General features: G+C 40.6%; 1 protein-coding gene across 2 annotated transcripts in view; it reads left to right on the plus strand.

The window, feature by feature from the left end:
- Positions 1-280: 280 nt before the first annotated feature.
- Positions 281-24,711, plus strand: part of edrf1 (erythroid differentiation regulatory factor 1) — a 43,867-nt gene continuing 19,436 nt past the window's right edge. Inside the window, exons 1-10 of one of the 2 annotated variants that reach the window (XM_061967952.1) lie at positions 281-776; positions 853-1,061; positions 13,077-13,143; positions 13,215-13,340; positions 13,421-13,684; positions 13,752-13,853; positions 16,531-16,652; positions 21,245-21,356; positions 21,426-21,573; positions 21,641-21,752. In XM_061967952.1, the coding sequence (XP_061823936.1) occupies positions 684-776; positions 853-1,061; positions 13,077-13,143; positions 13,215-13,340; positions 13,421-13,684; positions 13,752-13,853; positions 16,531-16,652; positions 21,245-21,356; positions 21,426-21,573; positions 21,641-21,752 (1,355 nt within the window). In that variant the 5' untranslated portion in view covers positions 281-683. The remainder of the gene's footprint in view (positions 777-852; positions 1,062-13,076; positions 13,144-13,214; positions 13,341-13,420; positions 13,685-13,751; positions 13,854-16,530; positions 16,653-21,244; positions 21,357-21,425; positions 21,574-21,640; positions 21,753-24,711) is intronic. The other variant, XM_061967957.1, reaches the window with a different exon arrangement.

Here is a 24,711-nt window from a genome sequence, read left to right on the forward strand (position 1 = left end):
ACAAGCGGTAGAATGGATGGATGGATGGAAATAATAATAAAAAATTAATTAATTAATTAAAATAAAAGACAAAAAGGGCTACCTGAATCACTTTAAATGTTTTTAGCAAAGATATAAATTTAAGGGCTTTTGTACTTTTAATAAATCTCCAAGATTTGAACGTTGAAAATAAAAGTTCTCAACTTTTCGAGAAGGAATCCCCGGCTTGTAGGTACTTCCGGGTTGCGGTCTCGCGTTTAACACTATTACTCATATTTAATGTGTTAGGAAATGTATTTACTTCATGTGGTGTTCATTTTTTTGTTACATTTCGTGTTTTTACTTCATCATAAACACAAAATAATTTTGGTAAAAATTGTCACGTTGTCCAAAAACCGGAAGTTGTTGTGTTGTCGCTGTCGTTAGTGACGGCTTGCTGTAAAGGGGGGAGGAGAAGTTGAAGTTCTTATTTCGGGACTTCACTTGACTAAAGGTTACAGAATAAGACACGGAGGATGACTCGTTTTGGTATATTTATGTGACATTTTACCACACGGTGGGTTTCCTGTCTGCAGTCGCGGTGTTGCCGAGAAGCTAGCTAGCTAAACTCACGTCAACAACTTATGTAGTCCACGGACTATACCCACGCCGGGGAAAGCTTGCCGAGTTCTAATTGTGTTTCTGTGCCTGGTCCTGTGTCCACTATGAGTGACTCAGGTGGGAACAAGTATCCTGGAATCACGACAGATAATGGCCAGGAAACAAACACCATCTCTGTAATAGACGACAGCAAGCAGGTGAGTAGAAGGTTCTGGGTCTTTGTATGTTGGAAGTCATTCGCAATGCTAAATAATTCGTGTTGTTGTTGTGAAGGACTCAGCCATGTGTTCCAGCAGCGGTGAAATCAAGAGCAGTGCTGTTGTCAAATACTGTGCGGCCCCACCTCCGAGCACATATGCCCTCCTGCAGGAGAAGACCGACCTGAAGCTACCACCTGCCAACTGGCTGAGAGAGAACTCCCAGCTGGGCAGTGCTGGCACCACTGTGTTGGGCTCCAGCAGCAAGAGCAAGCCCTTTTCAAGGTGCTATAACGTGCTATGATATATCCATCATACCTGCCAACTTTTGAAATCAGAAAAACCTAGTAGCCAGGGTCCAAGGGCCGCAGGCCCCGGTAGGTCCAGGACAAAGTCCTGGTGGAGGGTTCAGGGCTTCGCCCCCCGACGCAAAATGATTATTAGCATTCAGACAGGTTAAAATGTTGCTAAAACGATCACTTTTCTATCAGTCACAGTTAGGGCTGCAGCTAACGATTATTTTTCTATCGATTAATCTATAGATTATTTTTTTCGATTAATCGGTTAATCTATAGATTATTTTTTTCGATTAATCTATAGATTATTTTTCCTTTTACCGATTTTTTTTTTTTATTTAAAATGAAGAGGAAAAAATAAATGTAGGCCAGTTTTTTCAAAAGGCATGGCTTTTATTTACAAAAGAAAAAAGTATGGCCACTAGTCAGTCAACATTGACAACAACATGACAAAATATTCTGTAACAATGTAAACATTTAAAACTTTTAACATTTAACAAAATTAAAAGTAGCTTATTTGCTTTTTAATGTGCACATATAAAAGTAAACATCCAGTGCAAATCTTAATATTCTGGAATAGTATAAGCATTTCAAAAGTAAAAGTATTGCTTATTTTGCTTTAAAATGTGCAAAAATAAAGATAAACATCCAATACAAAAAAGTGCAAAACGGAAATATTCTGTAACAAGTGTAAACATTTCAACAAAAGTAAAAGTATTGCTTATTTGCTAAAATGTGCAAAAATAAAGCTAAACATCCAATACAAAAAAGTGTACAGTGTAAACATTTCAACAAAAGTAAAAGTATTGCTTATTTTGCTTAATAACACAACAATGATAGTATGATTAAAGTGAAAGTTAATTGTTGGTTTGTACATAGTATATGTAACTGTTAATGTTGTAAAAGGTATTTGCACAACTAATTAACGTTAGCGTTTGTGACACGTCTTGTGCCGTGGGGTTCTTTCAGGACCGACAGACTGAACGCCAGACGGCTTTGCCAGGTTTACAATCTTTTAATTTTACACAAAGTCTTTTCTCTTCCAACTGCGCGGATCGCGCACCTGGGCACGATTGCGGCGTCGCTCCCGGCGCGCCCCGCCTCGCCGCTCGCTCGCCGCCGCCACCTCTCCACAGCGTTAAAGAGGAGCGCGTCTTTGTAAACACTGAACAGGCACGCCAAACGCGCCTCTCAGAGCGAAACGGTGCTTTAGTTTATGAATTTACAACGCAGATACAAATGACACATTCATGTTTTTGTGTAATAATGACAACGTATACGCACGCGGACCATTGACTTGTTGATGGTGATGGCAAGAACGCTGTCGGGGGTTTTCTTTTCAAATGTTCGTTCATAGCCGTTGTGCTGCTATGATAGGCCATTTCCGCTCGACACAGTGTGCATACAACAACATTATTAGGCCGTTTATTGAAATACTCCCACACTTTTGACGACTTTTGGCGTGCTTTTTTCCCCTCGCTCGCATCGTCTGCTTTGCGCTCCGCCATGACAGTAAAGTAGTGTGACGTAAATATGCGACGCGCCGACGCACAAAAACGGCGTCGACGTATTTACGTAACCGATGACGTCGACTACGTCGACGCGTCGTTTCAGCCTTAGTCACAGTGACTTTTCAAAACAAAAATATTACAGCAAAAATCATATGGGTTGATTGACATGTTTATTCTGTAAGCTAACTTCAATAGTTTGAAATTATTTTTGACAGTTAATGCCAGTTATCCTGTCAACCTTTCACAAGACTTCAATTTGTTCATTGAAAGTATAAACAGTATAAACACTTTTTACAGTAAACAAATGGTAAAACAGTACTAAACAATTCCATAAAAAAAAAAAATTGGTGTCATTATTAACTTTCTGTCCAAGCTTGTATAATCTACTGCCTTGTTCAATTGTAAAAAATATTCTGTGCCTAAAATTCACATTTCTATCACAATTATCATACTGTAAACATGGTAAGCTAACTTCATTAAAATTAATAGTCCTGTCAATAGCATGGAATTACAATTCAAATGTAGTTTTTTTGTAAGCCTTTCAAAAGAATTCAAAATATGAAAAATGAATGAAAATTAATTTAAGCCATCAGACACTTGAAAAGTGGCACATCACATCTCTAATGTAATCATTTGAACTTTTCAACAGAAATAGCACTGCAAAAATATTAAGGACATACTTCTGTATTTTGGTAGTTATGCTGTCAACATTTAACAAGATTTCTTCAACTTGGACTTGAAAGCATAAATAGTATAAACACTTTTAACAGTATGTCGTGCTGTGAAATACAGCCGACAGGATTGCGCACCAAACACGAAGCAAGGCCAATTAAAGCGCATGCATGGTGCAGGAGAACAAAGGACTTCTTTCATTTAAGGTTTGTGATAAACCATCAAACTCATTCGTTAAAAGGACTCTATAGTAATATAAAGCGAATTTTTCTGGACATTATCATGCAAGAAAAGTTTATTTTTGGGACCGCGATCACCGCGTAATGATTTTTAAAGGTTGCATTACAAACATTTAACTGTCCCATGTGATCAGCCAGTGCGATTGGAAATCCATGCTCAATTATTGCCTCCGTAAATAAAACTTTGGCATTTATCACATCCAAAGAATCTGTTTGGGCGACGAAAAACGTTGAAAGTTTTCCACTTGTATCGCTAGCAACGGCATTAGACTTGTGTTTTTTTGTCCCAGCGTGGTCTTTTACATCGCTAATTCCTCCGTGTCCGATCGAAAAATCTTGTCTGCACAAGGTGCAATTCGCGTAGTTTTCACCCTTTTTTTTTTTTAATTAATGAAAAACCGTATTTTTTATCACTGCAACCGTAACCCGGAATAGGTTGATGAAAACCGTACGAATTACGGGAAAACCGGAGTAGTTGGCAGGTATGTATCCATCCATCCTAGGGATGTCCCGATCCAGGTTTTTGCACATCCGATTCGATACCGATATTGTTTTTGCATTTCCGATCCGATACTGACCGATACTGGCCTATCCGAGCATGTATTAAAGTTTAAAGTTATTTAGCCTACTTAGTAGTCAGAATCATGTCGAAAAGGGTTTTAGTACTCTTGATAACAACTAGCCAGCTGAATTAGGGGAGTTTGAATAATACACCATGGTTGGTAACAAGAAACTGACCTGTTTATTCAAGGATAAACACAAAATGGACAAAATTATACATGACAAACAGAAATGGCATCATTGAAACTAGGGCTGGGCGATATGGCCTTTTTTTAATATTGAGATATTTTAAGGCCATATTGCGATACACGATATATATCTCGATATTTTGCCTTAGCCTTGAATGAACACTTGATGCATATAATCACAGCAGTATGATGATTCTATGTGTTTTGATTGATTGATTGAGACTTTTATTAGTAGGTTGCACAGTGAAGTACATATTCCGTACAATTGACCACTAAATGGTAACACCCGAATACGTTTTTCAACTTGTTTAAGTCGGGGTCCACTTAAATTGATTCATGATACAGATATATACTATCAGATATATACTATCACCATAATACAGTCATCACACAAGATAATCACATTGAATTATTTACATTATTTATAATCCAGGGTGTGGAGGGGGGCGCCGGATGTAAGTGTCAAAAAGACAGCCAAAAGAGTTTGATATGAGAATAAATCTAAAGTTAAAATATAGGGTAGAAATGCACCCATTTGCAGGAAATGTAGTCTTGATTTTCAAAATTTTCTTTCAAGGCTTGCATGTCTACATTAAAACATTCTTCTTCATACTGCATTAATATATGCTACTTTTAAACTTTCATGCAGAGAGGGAAATCACAACTAAAAAAATCACAATTTTTTTTTCATACGGTGTTTTTTTTTTTTTTTGCCTCGGCATTTTGATGTTGTGGACGTGTGGCACCGAATGGAGATAAGCGTCTCGACAGACGTCACAATATTTGAACAATGATGACGAAAACTGTTTTCTCTGTCGTGTCCGTGTGTCGAAAATTGTTATGCGCTTATTTTTTTATTTGATTTTGTGCGTGGCATAGATTTGCTATGCGCAGAGGACGCTTAAACAGTGCGCAATTGCACAGGCGAGCACCTTAGAGGGAGCGTTGCTCGCACGGCTGCGCTAGCATCACAGCTAACGTTAGCCATGCTGCTACCTCTCTGCTCGGGGAGGACGTATACGTATGTGACGTATGACGTGACAGTATCTGACGTATGTCGTGACAGTATGTGACGTGTGTAAGAAGGTGCACTTGCTGTCTGTGAGAGGGAGACACAGGAAAGAGTGAGAAGAGCCTGTCGTGTAATGTCAGCAGCTAAAAGCACCTGCGTGAGAATTCACAGACCTGTGGATGTGTTGAAGGTGTGCTGGAAAATGCGGAACGGAAATTACGGAGCAGCAGAAAAGTGGAATGTATTATTTAAATAGGTGCGTTGGAAAACATGGACCGGAGTTTTTTTTTAAACTGGATCTGGATCGGCATTTTCTCATGCCTTGCTGATAGGCAATTTTTGGCAAATATCGGTAGCCGATCCGATCCAAATATCAGATCGGGACATCCCTAATCCATCCATCTATCTTCTTCCGCTTATCCGAGGTCGGGTCGCGGCGACAGCAGCCTAAGCTTTTTGTCCAGCTCCTCCCGGGGGATCCCGAGGCGATCCCAGGCCAGCCGGGAGCATACTTGCCAACCCTCCCGAATTTCCCGGGAGACTCCCGAATTCCAGTGCCTCTCCCGAAAATCTCCCGGGACAACCATTCTCCCGAAAATCTCCCGATTTCCAGCCATACAACTATATTGGGGGCGTGCCTTAAAGGCACTGCCTTTAGCGTCGTCTCTCACCTGAAAAGGAGACTATTATATATGTCTCCGTTATCCATAGGTTTATTTATAACCCATAAAGTAGGCAGGCACGGAGCTATTTCTCTGGGTGTGTTTATTCCAGGCGGCACGTTAATACACTGACACACAACATCCGGATTCCCATCATGCATTGCTTCAAAACTAGGGCAAGTTGTAATACCGGGTATCCAAAATTCCCAGCCGGACAAACAATATTGGGGGCGTGCCTTAAAGGCACTGCCTTTAGCGTCCTCTCACCTGAAAAGGAGACTATTATATATGTCTCCATTAGAGATGCGCGGATAGGCAATTATTTCATCCGCAACCGCATCACAAAAGTCGTCAACCATCCGCATCCACCCGAACTAACATTTAATCAAAACCGCACCCGCCCGCACCCGCCCGTTGTTATATATCTAATATAGACGATGCAAGGCATTAGTGAGGTTATAAAGCTTTTGCCTGTTAAAGAAAGGAGACTGATCCAATGGAGCAGAGACATTCAATGCGTGCCACGCTGTCACGGCCCAGACGCACACTAGTGCGCAATCATCTGGGAGCCGCGCTGAGCGCACCGGCCTCCAAGCGCGCTCGCGCCACTCAAACTGCAGCTGCGTTCTATCTTGTTTTAACATCCTGTGGCACTCTTCTGGGATCACGGCGGACGAAACTGCTCATGCTCAGGGTGTTTGTGGAGATTCGGGGTTTTGCACAAATGTGATGCACCATGTTAGATGTCCCGGTTTTGTGACTGTCGTAGACATAAACAGCGTCACAGCTCTTGCAAATCACGTAGCCAGCATTACTATCATCCTGATTTACAACCTCATAATAACGAGTCCACGCTGAACTTTTCTGGCCTTTTTTCCCCCCTGGTCTTTAGTATTCCCTTTTTTAGTTTGTCGCGTACCACGTTTGCTGCCGGCGTTGCCATCTCTTTTTTTTTTCTTCTTCTGTTGTGGCATATGCTGCAGGTGCCTGCTCATTTTTCGTATGTGGGTAACAACATTTAACTATGTATGTATATTTCCGAATTACTATTTAAAATCTAATTTTTTTAAATTTCAACCGCCCGACCCGCGGATAAAATCTAATTTTTTTTTATTTCAACCGCCAGACCCGCGGATAATCCGCGGACTCCGCGGTTGTGTCCGCAAACCGCGCATCTCTAGTCTCCATTATCCATAGGTTTATCTGTAGCCCATAACGCAGTGGCCGAATGGATATAGTCACTCATGAACGGTCAGAGAAGCACAAGGCATCGCCAACGCAGTATTATGGGCCACCTTGCAAGCAACATCCCGTTCTCATTTGCGGATGTTTTCAAAAAATCCGTGAAGGATATGTTTTCGGATCCAGAGATCGCTCGCCAGTACTCAAATAGCAGAACAAAGGCTACTCAAATAGTGAAAGGTAAGTGTTTTTTTTTTTTTAAAGTAAGCAGCAAGTACAGTACAGTTAGTAGAACAACTGTGTTTTCATTACTGTTAACTGTACTATATATATATATATATATATATATATATATATATATATATATATATATATATATATATAAGAAATATTTTAAGTTCAGTAAATTCTAGCTATAAATACACTCATTTCAACATTGGCGGTAACTTATAAAAACTGAGAAGGGCTGAACAAAAATGGCACCGAAAAGGAAATCATATACTGCAGATTACAAGCTGGACGTAGTGAAATATGCAGCAGAAAACGGCAATCGAGCAGCAGAAAGAAAGGAAGCGGCGCATATCAGGAGCGACAACGAGGAAGAAGATTTCATGGGATTTAGCGATTAGGAGTGACAGATTGTTTGGCAAACGTATAGCATGTTCTATATGTTATAGTTATTTGAATGACTCTTACCATAATATGTTACGTTAACATACCAGGCACGTTCTCAGTTGGTTATTTATGCCTCATATAACGTACACTTATTCAGCCTGTTGTTGACTATTCTTTATTTATTTTAAATTGCCTTTCAAATGTCTATTCTTGGTGTTGGATTTTATCAAATACATTTCCCCCAAAAATGTGACTTATACCCGAGTGCAACGTATATATGTTTTTTTCCTTCTTTTTTATGCATTTTCGGTCGGTGCGACTTATACTCCAGAGCGACTTATAATCCGAAAAATACGGTATTAGATACTCGAAGGGCTCACAGAAGTGAGAACCCATCATTCATTCACACCTGGTGGTGGTAAGCTACATTTGTAGCCACAGCTGCCCTGGGGTTGACTGACGGAAGCGAGGCTGCCAGTGTGCGCCTACGGCCCCTCCGACCACCACCTATCATTCATTCAACATTCAGTCACCAGTGTGAGCGGCACCGGGGGCTAGGGTGAAGTGTCCTGCCCAAGGACACAACGGCAGCGATTTGGAGCGAACCTGCAACCCTCAGGTTTCTGGCACGGCAGTCTACCCACTACGCCACAGTGTTTCCCACACATTCATTTATTTGTGGCGGCCCGCCACGAAAGAATTACGTCCGCCACAAATGGATTTTTCGGCTTTTGACTCGCTCGACCGCTCATGAAAGCAATGGGACTCTGTCTGTGAATGTACCTTGTAGTTACAACTCCGGTGCAGTAGGTGGCGGTAGCCTACTATGCATTGTAACTCCGCCAAAAGCACTTAATTCACCTGGTGGTCCAGAAGAAGAAGAAGAAGAAGAAGACGGCGGAGTAAAAGAACGGACCGACCGGATCAAAATACGAGGGTAATATAGGTTGTAGGTAGATAAGTTATAGCTGCATCGCTCGCGGCTCGTCATATATTTAACGTTAATCCGCGATTTCACCGAGCGTTTCACTCACGGTGAGCAGCCTGATGCTGCTTCATTAACACCGCCGCTGTTGTCACGTCACGTGTTACCATACCGACGAGCTAACGTGTCCAGGTTATAACCCTGTTGTCAATAAACACACGTGGAGACGGTGCTTCAGATACTGCATTAATAATGAAGCTAAATTGTCCACTGTCCACTGCAGCATGTGAATGCAATGAAAAGAATAAAATCTGAGCCAACCAGCTGTTAAAATGTTGTCCAGGTTAATGTTTTGGCCATTAAAGGCCCTTCATTTCAAGATTTCAACTGTGATCGGGCTTTAAACAGGTGGCTGACCTGTTCAGATGGGTGTAACTCAGGGGTGCTCACACTTTTTCTGCAGGCGAGCTACTTTTCAATTGATCATGTCGTGGGGATCTACCTCATTCATATATATAATTTATATTTACTTATTTATGAAATATATGTTTTTGTTAACAAGTTAAAGGTGTTTAATGATAATGCAAGCATGTTTAACACATATAGTTAATATTGTTAATAAATTAAAGGTGTTTAATGATAATACAAGTATGTTTAATACATATAGTTAATATTGTTAACAAGTTAAAGGTGTTTAATGACAATACAAGCATGTTTAACACATAGTTAATATTGTTAACAAGTTAAAGGTGTTTAAAGATAATACAAGCATGTTTAACACATATAGTTAATATTGTTAACAAGTTAAAGGTGTTTAAAAATAATACAAGCATGTTTAACACATATAGATTCCTTTCTTTCATGAAGACAAGAATATAAGTTCGTGTATTACCTGATTCTGATGACTTGCATTGATAGGAATCAGACAGTAGTGCTGATAACGTCCGCATTTTCGAATGGAGGAGAAAAAAAGTCCTCCTTTCTGTCCAATACCACATGAAAGTGGTTGGTTTTTGGCATCTTATTTGTCCAGCTTCTGTACTCCTTTGTATACACTTTACAAGAAATACATTGTCGGCAAACTCCGTAGCTTGCTAGCTTGTGCACGCCAGCTTTCTGAGACTCTTATTTTGTTAGCGCAACTGTGCAGTCGGTCTTTGGAGTTTTGACGACAGGTACGGCGCCAGAGTCTGTTGAAATAAAGTGTTTCTCGCCTTCCTGTCGGTAATTTTAATGAGCTAAATATGTACATAAAGTGTTGTACTTATATTCCAACTCCGCGTTCTTCTTGGTCATCGCCGCTGCCGCCGTCGCCCCCCGCCCCCCGACCACACCACCACAAATAGATGCCTGTCCTGTGGGAAACACTGCGCCATGATCTTGTCCTTTCGGTCATAGCCCAAAGCTCATGGGAACGTAGATCGACCGGTAAATTGAGAGCTTTGCCTTCTGACTCAGCTCCTTCTTCACCACAACGGATCGATACAGCGTCCGCATTACTGAAGACGCCGCACCGATCCGCCTGTCGATCTCACGATCCACTCTTCCCTCACTCGTGAACAAGACTCCGAGGTACTTGAACTCCTCCACTTAGGGCAGAGTCTCCTCTCCAAACCGGAGATGGCGCTCCACCCTTTTCCGGGCGAGAACCATGAACTCGGACTTTGGAGGTGCTGATTCTCATCCCAGTCGCTTCACACTCGGCTGCGAACCGATCCAGTGAGAGCTGAAGATCCTGGCCAGATGAAGCCATCAGGACCACATCATCTGCAAAAAGCAGAGACCTAATCCTGCAGCCACCAAACCGGATCCCCTCAATGCCCTGACTGGGCCTAGAAATTCTGTCCATAAAAGTTATGAACAGAATTGGTGACAAAGGGCAGCCTTGGCGGAGTCCAACGTGTCAGACTTACCGCCGGCAATGCGGACCAAGCTCTGACACTGATCGTACAGGGAGTGGACCGCCACAATCAGACAGTCCGATACCCCATACTCTCTGAGCACTTCCCGAGAGACACGGTCGAATGCCTTCTCCAAGTCCACAAAGCACATGTAGACTGGTTGGGCAAACTCCCATGCACCCACAAGGACCCTGCCGAGAGTATAGAGCTGGTCCACAGTTCCACGACCAGGACGAAAACCACACTGTTCTTCCTGAGTCCGAGGCTCGACTATCGGGCGTAGTCTCCTCTCCAGTACACCTGAATAGACCTTACCGGGAAGGCAATGATATAAAACATGGCAAAATATTTCACATCACTGTAGAATGTGCTCAAAATGCCATGGAAGACATACTTGCAGATAAATGGTCGATTACTTACGGCCATTTAGTCCTGCCCACCTTGCTGAGATGTTTTGCTTGATGGCATCCATGTCTTTCCAACTAACTTTGCCTAAATATTACCTGTGAGAGGAATATTTTAAGCAGAATAGAACGCCTTAGATGAGCTCACCCTCTTTTATCGATGCACTCATATTTTCTCGAGTATTAAGAATATACTTTATTTATCCCACAGTAGGGGAAATTATGCGGTTGCAGTGCTGATGCAAAAAGTCCCCGAAAATAAGGTCGAAACAAACGAAAACAAGAGGGAAACATTGAACAACACAATGGACATTACATTATTATTATTACATACATTAAAAGATCACAGAGCTGATGCGACCAGCTGCTATTTCTACATACAGCAACTAAACGCAAACAGAACGAAAACGAGCTATAAAAAGCGGCGCTATTCCTACATATAGATACAAAACTAAAACAGAACGAAAAACAACAAAAAAGAGCTATAAACAATCATCATCGGCGGTCACTCGAACGAGTATGACGATCCTCCTGGTAGGGGTGTATCCCTTTATGGAGGATGCCTGTGCGTGACTTTGTTTTACGTGGGGAGACTAGTGCACAGACAGTCACCATACGATCCTTGACAGAATCGGTTCAGGGTCCAGTGGCATGGAGTCCAAGACGGCGACTGGACCCTTTTCTGCTGCAGCCTTCTTCCGCCATCGCAGTTGTTGTGGTAGTTCTTAAATCTACCGTCTTCCGCCTGCTCCGCCGTTGAGGTCTTCACCGTATCCCTGGCTAGGTTGCAGTCAGGTACTAGGCCTTTGCCAAGGGCCACCTGGGGTAGCAGTAGTAAAGGGGTTAACCTCCTAGTGCCCCAAGACCCCATAGAGGAGCCTCCACTGCCGGATGCACTTTAACGTCATGCCCAGGACATTATAAATAATACAACTGGCGCCATGCTTAGACAAACAACAAAACAAAAACACAATTTCAACACCCACTGCGGTGCGCCACACCATTTTCTACTGGGGGAAAACATAACAATTGTTATCACAAAATACCAGAGTGAAGGAGAAGTTAACTTTCAGTTTCGATCCCTACCGGGCTGGACAAAAGCATAAAAGAGGGGCGACTATTTTAGTGATTGCTACGACCTCAAGGTAGCTCGGCTCTCTGTACTAGTATTGCATTGTACTTACTCCTTTTTATAGATTGTATAGAATAAATACAAAATAATCTTGATGGAGTCTTCCCCCTTCCCATAAAGGGAGGGCCCGAATAAAGGTGTGTACCAAATTTAGTGATGATTGGACTAAACACTCAGTGAATGTTTTTGTAACGCGCATTGAGCTGTGTGAGAAAACAAGTCAATCAACTTGTAGGGTAAAACTTTGAGATTTAATAACCTTGTCAACTCAGCAGGGGTGTATGATTGACCACATTCTTACCCTTTTGTGTGCAAAGAAATCCATACAGCCATGATTGCACTGGATTTGAAACAATTGGTCATCCTATTTGTCAGGTTCAAACACTGATGACATCTATTAAACAAGACAAGAGGCAAAAAATCAAACAGAGACAGAATTCAATGTGGACTCAATATATTGAGGAGAGTCGCCGTCGACCTGTAACCTCTTACAGTGTCTCAGCACGCTCTGCCAAAAGATTGCACTCCTTCTTTATTTGACTTTCTCCCCCCACCTGACCACAGCTGCTTCCAGAGGGAAGTGGGTCGTAAACAGCGTTGCCTTTTGGTTACCGAACAGTTCAAAAGAAGAGGTCGTAAAATAGTTCAACAAGAGTTCCATAAAATAGTTCAAAGAGAGTTCCATAAAATAGTTCAAAAATAGTTCGTCTGGAAATTGGGCAGATCCTGTCATCTCTCCGCTTTGAAGTCACAGTGGAGTTTTACGAGCCTTCCTCCTGGTAGGCCCCAAAGACAGCCAGGCACTCAATGTAATACAAAGCTTTTGTGATAATTTATAAACAATTATTCTAACACTATTACTGTTTTATTTGTGGAAATTTAGCACATTAGGGGCCACAATGTACTGTTTAATTTTGCAATAGGCATTAATATAGTGTTGATTTTGTTTTTTGTTGGGTCAAAGGTGTCACTAGTCACACTTATTCTGTATTTTTTGCAGTTTCGGGATGGCGTATGATTTTATTGACTGCATCGGGGATGACGTCGATGTCGTATCAGACTCTGAGGTTGGTGAAACCGTTACAGACCAGACACGGATGTGTTGCAGCGATACTGACTTGTCCTCTGACCCATTCAGAACATCAAGAAGCTCTTGAAAATCCCCTACAGCAAGTCCCACGTCAGCATGGCCGTGCATCGCGTGGGTCGCACCCTTCTTTTGGACGAGTTGGACATTCAAGAGCTCTTCATGAGATCCTCTCAGGTACCACAGTTGCCTAGTCTCGTCTTACAAACGACAGGAACCACGGTGGAAGTATAATGAGCTATGTGTGTGTGTTGTAGACCGGGGATTGGACGTGGTTAAAAGACTTTTACCAGCGGCTGATGGATAAGAAGTGGCAAAGGAAAAAGAAGAGCAAAGAGCATTGGTATCAAAAAGCCATCCTCTCCAAGTTCCTCTACTACAGTATTAATGGCGACTGTGCCGCCGAGCCTGTAGAGGACAACTTGAACGATGGTGACTGCGAGGCGCAGGAGTTCAGCTCTTCGTGGCCCACCGCCTTCACCAGCTCCAACACGGATGAAGAGTCTGCTGCTTGTAAACAGGTAAGCTTATTTAGCGTTATCCCCAGACTGATGACTTTTGAGTGACATTTCACTCCAAATGTTGTAGGAAAGTGTGCCCATGGACAGCAAATACGCTCTGGGCCAGGTGACGGCGGTGCCACAAGAGCAGAACCTGCTGGCACTCTTTAACGAGGGCGAGAACAGTCAGGTAAGTCCATTAAGTCATGCTTTGACCAAGCACATGTAATAATTAGAGATGTCCGATAATATCGGACTGCCGGTATTATCGGCCGATAAATGCTTTAAAATGTAATATTGTAAATTATCTGTATCGGTTTCAAAAAGTAAAATGTATGACTTTTTAAAACGCCGCTGTACAGAGTGGTACACGGACGTAGGGAGAAGTACAGAGCGCCAATTAACCTAAAAGGTTAATTGGTAATTATTATTCTGTGACTGTAAATTGTTTGCTTGTTTTCTTATTGATGCTTTTGTTTTTTTCCGTATTGTGTAGTTATAATTATATGCTTTTACTTGTAATTGTATTGAGTTTGTGGACCCCAGGAAGACTAGTGGGTTGTTGTGGCAACCACCTAATGGGGATCCTTAATAAAAATCAAATCAAATCACTGCCTTTGCGTGCCGGCCCAATCACATAATATCTACGGCTTTTTTATGGTCAACAGCCATACAGGTCACACTGAGGGTGTCCGTATAAACAACTTTAACACTGTTGCAAATAGGGATGTCCCGATCCGATATTTGGATCGGATCGGCTGCCGATATTTGCCAAAAATTGCGTATCGGCAAGGCATGGGAAAATGCCGATCCAGATCCAGTTTAAAAAAAAACTCCGGTCCGTGTTTTCCAACGCACCTATTTAAATAATACATTCCACTTTTCTGCTGCTCCGTAATTTCCGTTCCGCATTTTCCAGCACACCTTCAACACATCCGCAATTCTCACGCAGTTGCTTTTAGCTGCTGGCATTACACGACAGGCTCTTCTCACTCTTTCCTGTGTCTCCCTCTCACAGACAGCGAGCGCACCTTCTTACACACGTCACATACTGTCACGACATACTGTCACGTCATACGTCACATACGTATACGTCCTCTCCCAGCAGAGAGCGAGGTAGCGGCATGGCTAACGTTAGCTGTGATGCTAGCGCAGCCGCTAAGGTGCGCGCCTGCTCAAGCGTCCTCTGCGCACGGCAAATCTATGCCACGCACAAAATCAAATAAAAAAATAAGCGCATAACAATTTTCGACACACGGACACGACAGAGAAAACAGTTTTCGTCATCATTGTTCAAATATTGTGACGTCTGTCGAGACGCTTATCTCCATTCGGTGCCACACGTCCAGACTCCACACCATCAAAATGGCAAAAAATTCCACATCAACACCGTATGAAAAAATTAGTGATTTTTTTAGTTGTGATTTCCTTCTCTGCATGAAAGTTTAAAAGTAGCATATATTAATGCAGTATGAAGAAGAATGTTTTAATGTAGACATGCAAGCCTTGAAAGAACATTTTGAAAATCAAGACTGCATTTCTTGCAAATGGGTGCATTTCTACCCTATATTTTAACTTTAGATTTATTCTCATATCAAACTCTTTTGGCTGTCTTTTTGACACTTACATCAGGCACCCCCCTCCACACTCTGGATTATAAATAATGTAAATAATTCAATGTGATTATCTTGTGTGATGACTGTATTATGATGATAGTATATATCTGTATCATGAATCAATTTAAGTGGACCCCGTCTTAAACAAGTTGAAAAACTTATTGGGGTGTTACCATTTAGTGGTCAATTGTACGGAATATGTACTTCACTGTGCAACCTACTAATAAAAGTCTCAATCAATCAATCAAAACACATAGAATCATCATACTGCTGTGATTATATGCATCAAGTGTTCATTCAAGGCTAAGGCAAAATATCGAGATATATATTGTGTATCGCAATATGGCCTTAAAATATCGCAATATTAAAAAAGGGCCATATCGCCCAGCCCTAGTTCAATGATGCCATTTCTGTTTGTCATGTATAATTTTGTCTATTTTGTGTTTATCCTTGAATAAACAGGTCAGTTTCTTGTTACCAACCATTGTGTATTATTCAAAATCACCTAATTCAGCTGGCTAGTTGTTATCAAGAGTACTAAAACCCTTTTCAACATGATTCTGACAACTAAGTAGGCTAAATAACTTTAAACTTTAATACATGCTCGGATAGGCCAGTATCGGTCAGTATCGGTATCGGTCGGTATCGGATCGGAAATGCAAAAACAATATCGGTATCGGATCGGAAGTGCAAAAACCTGGATCGGGACATCCCTAGTTGCAAATATGCGCCGCACTGTGAACCCACACCAAACGAGAATGACAAACACATTTCGGGAGAACATCCGCACCGTAACACAACATAAACACAATAGAACAAAAACTTAGAACCCCTTGCAGCACTAACTTTTCCGGGACGCTACAATATACACCCCTCCCCCCAACCCCGCCCACCTCAACATCCTCATGCTCTCTCAGGGAGAGCATGTCCCAAATTCCAAGCTGCTGTTTTGAGGCATGTTAAAAAAATAATGCACTTTGTGACTTCAATAATAAATATGGCCGTGCCATGTTGGCATTTTTTTTTCCATAACTTGAGTTGATTTATTATGGAAAACCTTGTTACGTTGTTTAATGCATCCAGCAGGGCATCACAACAAAATTAGGCATAACAATGTGTTAATTCCACGACTGTATATATCGGTATCGGTTGATATCGGAATCGGTAATAAAGAGTTGGACAATATCGGATATCGGCAAAAAAGCCATCATCGGACATTTCTAGTAATAATGATATTAATATTCTTTACAGGGTTTGAGGAACGACTTTGTGCGAAACATCATGTGGACCTTTGAAGACATCCACATGTTGGTCGGCTCCAACATGCCTATTTTCGGAGGGGGGCGCTACCCAGCCGTCAGCCTCAAACTCAGGTGGGAACTGTCAATACAGTGGAACTCGCCGAAGTCGACCAACTCATCAAGTCTCTGTCTACGTATTCTTATGACTAAAAAAGTACCATCTTAAGTCGACGGTGGCTTAAAATTTGAGATCCAAAGTTAGAATATGGATGAAAAATCAGTGTGTTTATGTCAGATAAAGTATTGGCAACTTCCTCATTATCACTAAGCAGCGTGAAATGACAACAGCAACATAAGTGCTACAGCATGTTGTTATTACTTTAGCGCAAGCTTATAACTAGGGATGTGCCGATCAATCGGCTAATTTTCCCGAAAAAGTAGGTAATCGCGGTAATCTTTTCAGTCCCCCGGCTGACAAGCGACTAGCAGCTAATTGTCCACATGAGGGTTGTACAGTATACCAGTATAGTATCGCGGTATTTCTGAATCAAAAACGGTACTATACTCTGTTTGAAAAGTACCGGTTCCCCTTTTTTTTTTTTTTACGGGCATGACGTCACCTCGTGACATTGCTGGTTTTACGAGCAGAGGAGCATGTTCAGCAGCGCACACACACACTGAGTACTTACAAGCAGACACAGTGTGTAGACAGAAAAGGGAGAACGGACGCAATTTGGCCGAAAAGCTAAAGATAAAGGTGAAGTTATAACACTGAAATGCCCTCAGGAAGAGGCGCTTTAAGACATGGCGAGCTAGCTAGCGGCTAGCATCCATCCGCAGTCGGCAGTGTTTCAGATACTTCTAAATCACTAATCCTTGCCTCCATGGCGACGAATAAAGTGAGTTTCTTACAAGTAACATTATCACTGCAGGACGAGGAATAGCTAAACATGCTTCACTACACACCGTAGGAGGATACAATAGCTCACCGGCGTCACCGCTAACAAAAGATAGCGCTCCTCAATGTAAACCATACTTGCCAACCCTCCCGGATTTTCCGGGAGACTCCCAAAATTCAGCGCCTCTCCCGAAAACCTCCCGGGACAAATTTTCTCCCGAAAATCTCCCGAAATTCTTCCTGAGTGACGTGTCGACAGCCTGTTTTCACGTCCGCTTTCCCACAATAAAACAGCGTGCCTGCCCAATGACGTTATAACTGTAGAATGATGGAGGGCGAGTCTCTTGGTTTCTTATGTGGGTTTATTGTTAGGCAGTTTCATTAACGTCCTCCCAGCGCTGCAACAACACACAACAGCAGCAGTCACGTTTTCGTCTACCGTAAAGCAGTTCGTCTGCCGTAAACAGCAATGTTGTGACACTCTTAAACAGGGCAATACTGCCATCTTCTGTACATGCATATGTGACAATAACATCTACGGCTTTTAAAGAGTGCAGTGCACAACTGCGCACACAACAAGGAGACAAATCAGAATGCATCATCAGAGAGGGTATTCAGCATGGTTAGAAAAATAGTGACAGAGAATAGAACAAGGATGGACAATTCAACCCTTAACTCAACAATGAGTAGATGAGTGTTATGTGTGTGTATATGTGTAAATAAATGAACACTGAAATTCAAGTATTTCTCTTATTTATATATATATATATATGTATATATACATATAATAAAATAAATATATTTATATATGGCTAGAATTCACTGAAAGTCAAGTATTTCTGACTTGGTGAATTCTAGCTGTAAATATACTCCTCCCCTCTTAACCACGCCCCCGCCCCAACCACGCCCCCCCCTCCCGAAATCGGAGGTCTCAAGGTTGGCAAGTATGATGTAAACAAATGCCATGGGTGGATCTACACCTGACATCTACTGTAATGATACCAAGTAGAATTGTGTATCTAGTTGATACTACTATGATTACATCGATGTTGTTCATCGTCACAAAATCTTTTTTCCTTTTTTTAAAATGTATATTATGTTTATAAACTCAGGACATACGTCCCTGGACACGTGAGGACTTTGAATATGACCAATGTATGATCCTGTAACTACTTGGTATCGGATTGATACCTAAATGTGTGGTATCATCCAAAACTAATGTAAAGTATTCAAAAAACAGAACAATAAGTGATTATTACATTTTAACAGAAGTGTAGATAAAACATGTTGAAACAGAAAATAACCAGATATTAACAGTAGTTTAACAAGTGGAGTAATAATAATTTTTTTTACAGCTTGTCCTTCATAATTTTGACAAAATAATAGGTGTATAAATGACACAATATGTTACTACATATGTCAGCATACTAATTAGTAGTCTTTGTTTGTTTACTTACTAATACAAGAAAAGTTGTCTAGTATGTTCACTATTTTATTTAATGACAACATTATTCTTCGATTGCAATAAGAAACATATTTTTAATGTACCGTAAGATTTTTTGTTAAAATAAAGCCCTTTTTTTGCGGTTCCCTTTATTTAGAAAAGTATTAGCACCAACATATTGGTATCGGGACAACCCTAGTCAAAATACACTAATTGTATCTCCTCATACAGTGTGGAGTTGGCCCCCAAAGGTAATAATCACCTCCAAATGAACTATTTCTTCGTACCTTAAATATCATTATCACTGGAGGACAAGGCTAAACATATTACACACAGAGAGAAAGCCAGCGACAGGCATCCCAATTGCTAAGCTAACTACTGAGTTAGCTTGAAACAACACCAAATAAATAAGTGCTTAGTAAACTTAAAAGAGGTCTAGATGAAACCTTGTTGCAGCAGAAAGTAAGCAGTTATCAACAGGCATTAACAAGTAGATTAACAAGAGTTTAGAGAGAGAATACTATAACAACTGTTGGTGTCACTGTCAGTACACGACACGTAAGAGGATGGCGGCTCGATCCATGAATCAGTGGTGTTTATGCCAAGGGTTTTATCAGTATATGATCTTTTTGTTTTCTCTAAATCATTTTTTCTGTTGTTTTTGTTAATACTTAAAAGCTCAGTGAATAATTCCTTAGATACAAGAGGACAAAAATCTAAGGATTTAAGTGAGTACTAGATAGTTGTTTTTGCTTTTGTTTAGTTATTGTGTACTATTGACTTTGTTTTGATCATTTGTATGTAAAAAAAAAAATGAATATAAGAAACTAGTTTGAATATTGTGTTGATATTACTAAACAATCAATAGCATTCTACCCCAGGGCAGCTGTGGCTACAAATGTAGCTTACCACCACCAGATGTGAATGAATGATAGGTTCCCACTTCTCTGTGAGCGCTTTGAGTATCTAATAATAGAAAAGCGCGATATAAAATCGAATCCATTATTATTATTATTCAACATAAGTACTGCAAAAAGTCAGTGTTCAAAAACAAGACAAAAAAAAAAATTTGGCTTGTCAAGACTTTCCAAAACAAGTAAAATTAACTAACCTCAAAATACCTTAAAATAAGTATATTCTCACTAATAACAAGTGCACTATTGTTGGTAGGAAGAAAAAATGAGACCTTTTTGCTCAATGTGTTGAAAAATATTCTTGTAAATGCTAATGTCATTATCTTGACATAATGATATGCGCTCGGCATCATGATTTTTTTTTCATGCTTGAAATAAGAAATTATTACTTTAAAAAAGTAGTTTTATACTTGTGAGTGTTGATGACACAGCTTTGCAACAGTTGATATTCTAGTTTCAAGCATGTTTTACTCAATATAGGTCATCAAATCTCAGCAACAAGTTGTAATATCTTACTGAGATCATTTAGGACCAAAACACTTAAAACAAGTAAAACACTCTAACATAAAATATGCTTAATGAGAAGAATTATCTTATCAGACAGAAAATAAGCAAATATCACCCTTATTTGAGATATTTAATCTTACTTACTGTCATGTCTGTGTAATCATGTTTTGTTTTAGTCATGTTTTGTTTTGTTTAGTTATTGGACTCTTTAGTTTCTGGCTTTTCACTCCCTTGTCTCGTTTCCATGATTACCCATTAGTTTCACCTGTTCCACGTTTGGACTCATTGTGCACTCTTGTTTGTCACCATAGCAACCCATTAGTTTTCACCTGTCACGTCACGCACCTGTTTCACGTTTTTGAGTCACGCACCTGTTTTCGTTAATCATGTCTGTAGTATTTAAGTTCATTGTTTTCAGTTTGTCTTCCTGGTGACATCCCGCATTTATGCTTCTGCACACTCTCCACACACCGTTATGACCCTTGCTGCTCTTTTTTTCATGCCGGTTCCACGCCAAGTAAGTTTTTGTTTATTAAGCCACAGTTAGTGTTTTTTGTTGTTCATAGTCTCTGCCTTTGAGCAAGTATTTGTTTTCATAGCCAAGCTTTTTTTTGTAGTTATAGTGTTTAAATAAATCATGTATTCACCTTCACGCCACATCTGGTCCAAATCACTTGCACCTCGGGAGAACAAACCAAGCCATGGTCCTAGTCATGACACTTACATTTCAGTTTTTGCAGTGTACATTGAAAAATGTACAGTTAATACATGTAATTGGTATTGGTATCAGCCGATCTCACTTACGAATGATCAGTATCTGCAACATAAACCCCTAATTGGAACTTCTCTACTATTAACATTTCAAGATGAATGACTGCATGTTGTTGATTTCAAGACAACTTGAGGTTGGAGGCAGAAATGCTTGTGTCATACCTTCATTAGTCTGCTCTGTGTTTTTAAGGGACGACAATAAACCAATCAACATCCTGACCGGTATCGACTACTGGCTGGACAATCTAATGTGTAACGTTCCAGAACTGGTTATGTGCTTTCACGTCAACGGCATCGTTCAGGTAAACGAGGAGTACGGCCTTGATCTTGTGTCCGCACATTTCTGCCATCTTAAGTCGTCTTCATTGCAGAAGTACGAGATGATAAAAACAGAGGACATCCCCCATCTGGAAAACTCGATGTTTTCCACGAGGGTGGTGAAAGACATTGCTCAGAACATCCTCTCATTCCTCAAGTCCAACTGCACCAAAGAGGGTCACACCTATTGGCTTTTTAAAGGTATACATCGCTATTTTGAATCTGTTATCTCATCCTCACTATCTTTGGTTTCGTCCCTCCTTTTTAGCTAGTGGGAGCGACTTCGTGAAGCTTTATGATCTTACGACGCTGTGCGAGGAGGCCGAGGAGGAGAATAGCCACAATCCCTTCACGCTTCCCGTGGCTGTGTTACTTTACAAGTAGGAACATGTTTTCATTTCTCCCCCCAGAAAAAACATCCTTCTAGGTCAGGGGTGTTAAACTCACTTTTATTGTGGGCCATGTTGCAATTATGGCTGCTATCAGAGGGCCTCTTGTAACAGTAAATATACAACGCAGGCCAAAAGTTTGGACACACCTTCTCAATCAATGCGTTTTCTTTATTTCCATGACTATTTACATTGTAGATTGTCACATCAAAACTATGAATGAATGCATGGGGAGTTATGTAATTAACAAAAAAAGGTGAAATAACTGAAAACATGTTTTATATTCTATTTTATTCAAAATAGCCACCATTTGCTCTGATTACTGCTTTGCACACTCTTGGCATTCTCTCGATGAGCTTCAAGAGGTAGTCACCTGAAATGGTTTTCACTTCACAGGTAGGGATGTCCCGATCCGATATTTGGATCGGATCGGCCGCCGATATTTGCCAAAAAATGAGTATCGGCAAGGCATGGGAAAATGCCTATCCAGATCCAGTTTTTAAAAAAAACAAACTCCGGTCCATGTTTTCCAACGCACCGATTTAAATAATACATTCCACTTTTCTGCTGCTCCCTAATTTCCGTTCCGCATTTTCCAGCACACCTTCAACACATCCACAGGTCTGTGGATTCTCACGCAGTTGCTTTTAGCTGCTGGCATTACACGACAGGCTCTTCTCACTCTTTCCTGTGTCTCCCTCTCACAGACAGCGAGCGCACCTTCTTACACACGTCACATACTGTCACGTCATACGTCACATACGTATACGTCCTCCCCGAGCAGAGAGGTAGCAGCATGGCTAACGTTAGCTGTGATGCTAGCACAGCCGCTAAGGTGCGCGCCTGTGCAATTGCGCACGGCAAATCTATGCCACGCACAAAATCAAATAAAAAAATAAGCGCATAACAATTTTCGACACACGGACACGACAGAGAAAACAGTTTTCGTCATCATTGTTCAAATATTGTAACGTCTGCCGAGACGCTTATCTCCATTCGGTGCCACACGTCCACACCATCAAAATGCAGAGGCAAACATTTCCAGATCAACACCGTATGATAAAAAATAGTGATTTTTTTTAGTTGTGATTTCCTTCTCTGCATGAAAGTTTAAAAGTAGCATATATTAATGCAGTATGAAGAAGAATGTTTTAATGTACACATAGAATCATCATACTGCTGTGATTATATGCATCAAGTGTTCATTCAAGGCTAAGGCAAAATATCCACATATATATGGTGTATCGTGACATGGCCTAAACATATCGCCCAGCCCTAGTTCAATGATTCCATTTCTGTTTGTCATGTATAATTTTGTCTATTTTGTGTTTATCCTTGAATAAACAGGTCAGTTTCTTGTTACCAACCATTGTGTATTATTCAAACTCTCCTAATTCAGCTGGCTAGTTGTTATCAAGAGTACTAAAACCCTTTTCAACATGATTCTGACAACTAAATAGGCTAAATAACTTTAAACTTTAATACATGCTCGGATAGGCCAGTATCGGTCAGTATCTGTATCGGATCGGAAGTGCAAAAACAATATCGGTATCGGATCGGAAGTACAAAAACCTGGATCGGGACATCCCTATTCACAGGTGTGCTTGAAGCTCATCGAGAGAGTGTAAATGCAAAGCAGTAATCAGAGCAAAGGGTGGCTATTTTGAAGAAACTAGAATATAAAACATGTTTTCCATTATTTCACCTTTTTTTGTTAAGTACATAACTCCACATGTGTTCATTCATAGATGATGCCTTCAGCGACAAAAATAAAGAAAACGCATTGAATTAAAGGTGTTACCAAACTTTTGGCCTGTACTGTATGAATATAAATATAGCCGTGTTACACAATTTGCATAGACAACTGATTTTGATAAGTATATGTTTTACTAATAGATTAATGGATAACTTGCTTTTATTGCTTTTAAATTGAAAGTCAAGGTGACAAACCTTTTTTTTTGTTCATTTAAAAATTGCTTGGAAATTGTTACATGTTGATATTAAAGTGTATATAATATTCAGGTGCACAAAGTACATTTTTCTTGTCAAAATTGAAATACATTTATCTCCAGCCTTTTGCAGCCCTGAATGATGTGATGGCCATTTAAAAATATTTTTTCTACACATGCACACACCTTCAGTGTCATGTACTTAAGTTTGAAATAAATCACAGTTTTTTAAATATTGTTACAGTCGTCCCTCGTTTATCGTTGTTAATTGGTTCCGGACATATCGTAACCAGGATAAATTAATTTCTGCGAAGTTGTTATTAATAATAATAATAAACTGAATTTTTGTATAGTTGGAGCATAAAAAAACTGTTTGACCTTTTTAATACATTTTTTTGGCCACGATACTGATCAGGGCGCTCTGATTGGTTCGACCCCCTCTCAAGGCCAATACTACTATACCGGTAGTATTGATAGTTTTAGTGTGTTTAGCCATTTTATGCTTAATTTAGGACCAAATAGCATAGAAAATGCTGGAAGCTGCATTTTTATGCTTTTTTTACACAATTACACCATTTTTGAAGCGCAATGTGGTGAGGTACAACTGTATCATTACTACTAACGTTGTCTTGGTCTGCTTTGAAGAAACTTTGAATGGTCTTTTGGCCGTTCTTCATGGTAGGTCCTGGAAGGACAGTATGGGAGAATAGACTGAAAACAAAGAACGAAAATAATCCAATGAAGTGAAAACATCGCATTCTTGCTTACTCGACAATACATTCATGCACGTAAAAAAGACGAATATAAGAACAGTCAATTAATTAATGCGATCGCTTCTCCCCGAGCCGATTGATGATAGCCAGTGTGCCTTACCGTGGGGTCAGCCGTTAGCGGGTAGAACAAGAGCAACAGAGTCAACTCGCCCTGGCTGGTGAGGTTCACTGAGGGGTTTCAACCATCATTTAGAAATTAGATGGCATGTTAATGTCACTCAAGATCAC

The sequence above is a fragment of the Nerophis lumbriciformis genome, linkage group LG02, assembly GCF_033978685.3.
Source record: "Nerophis lumbriciformis linkage group LG02, RoL_Nlum_v2.1, whole genome shotgun sequence".
Lineage (NCBI taxonomy): Eukaryota > Metazoa > Chordata > Actinopteri > Syngnathiformes > Syngnathidae > Nerophis > Nerophis lumbriciformis.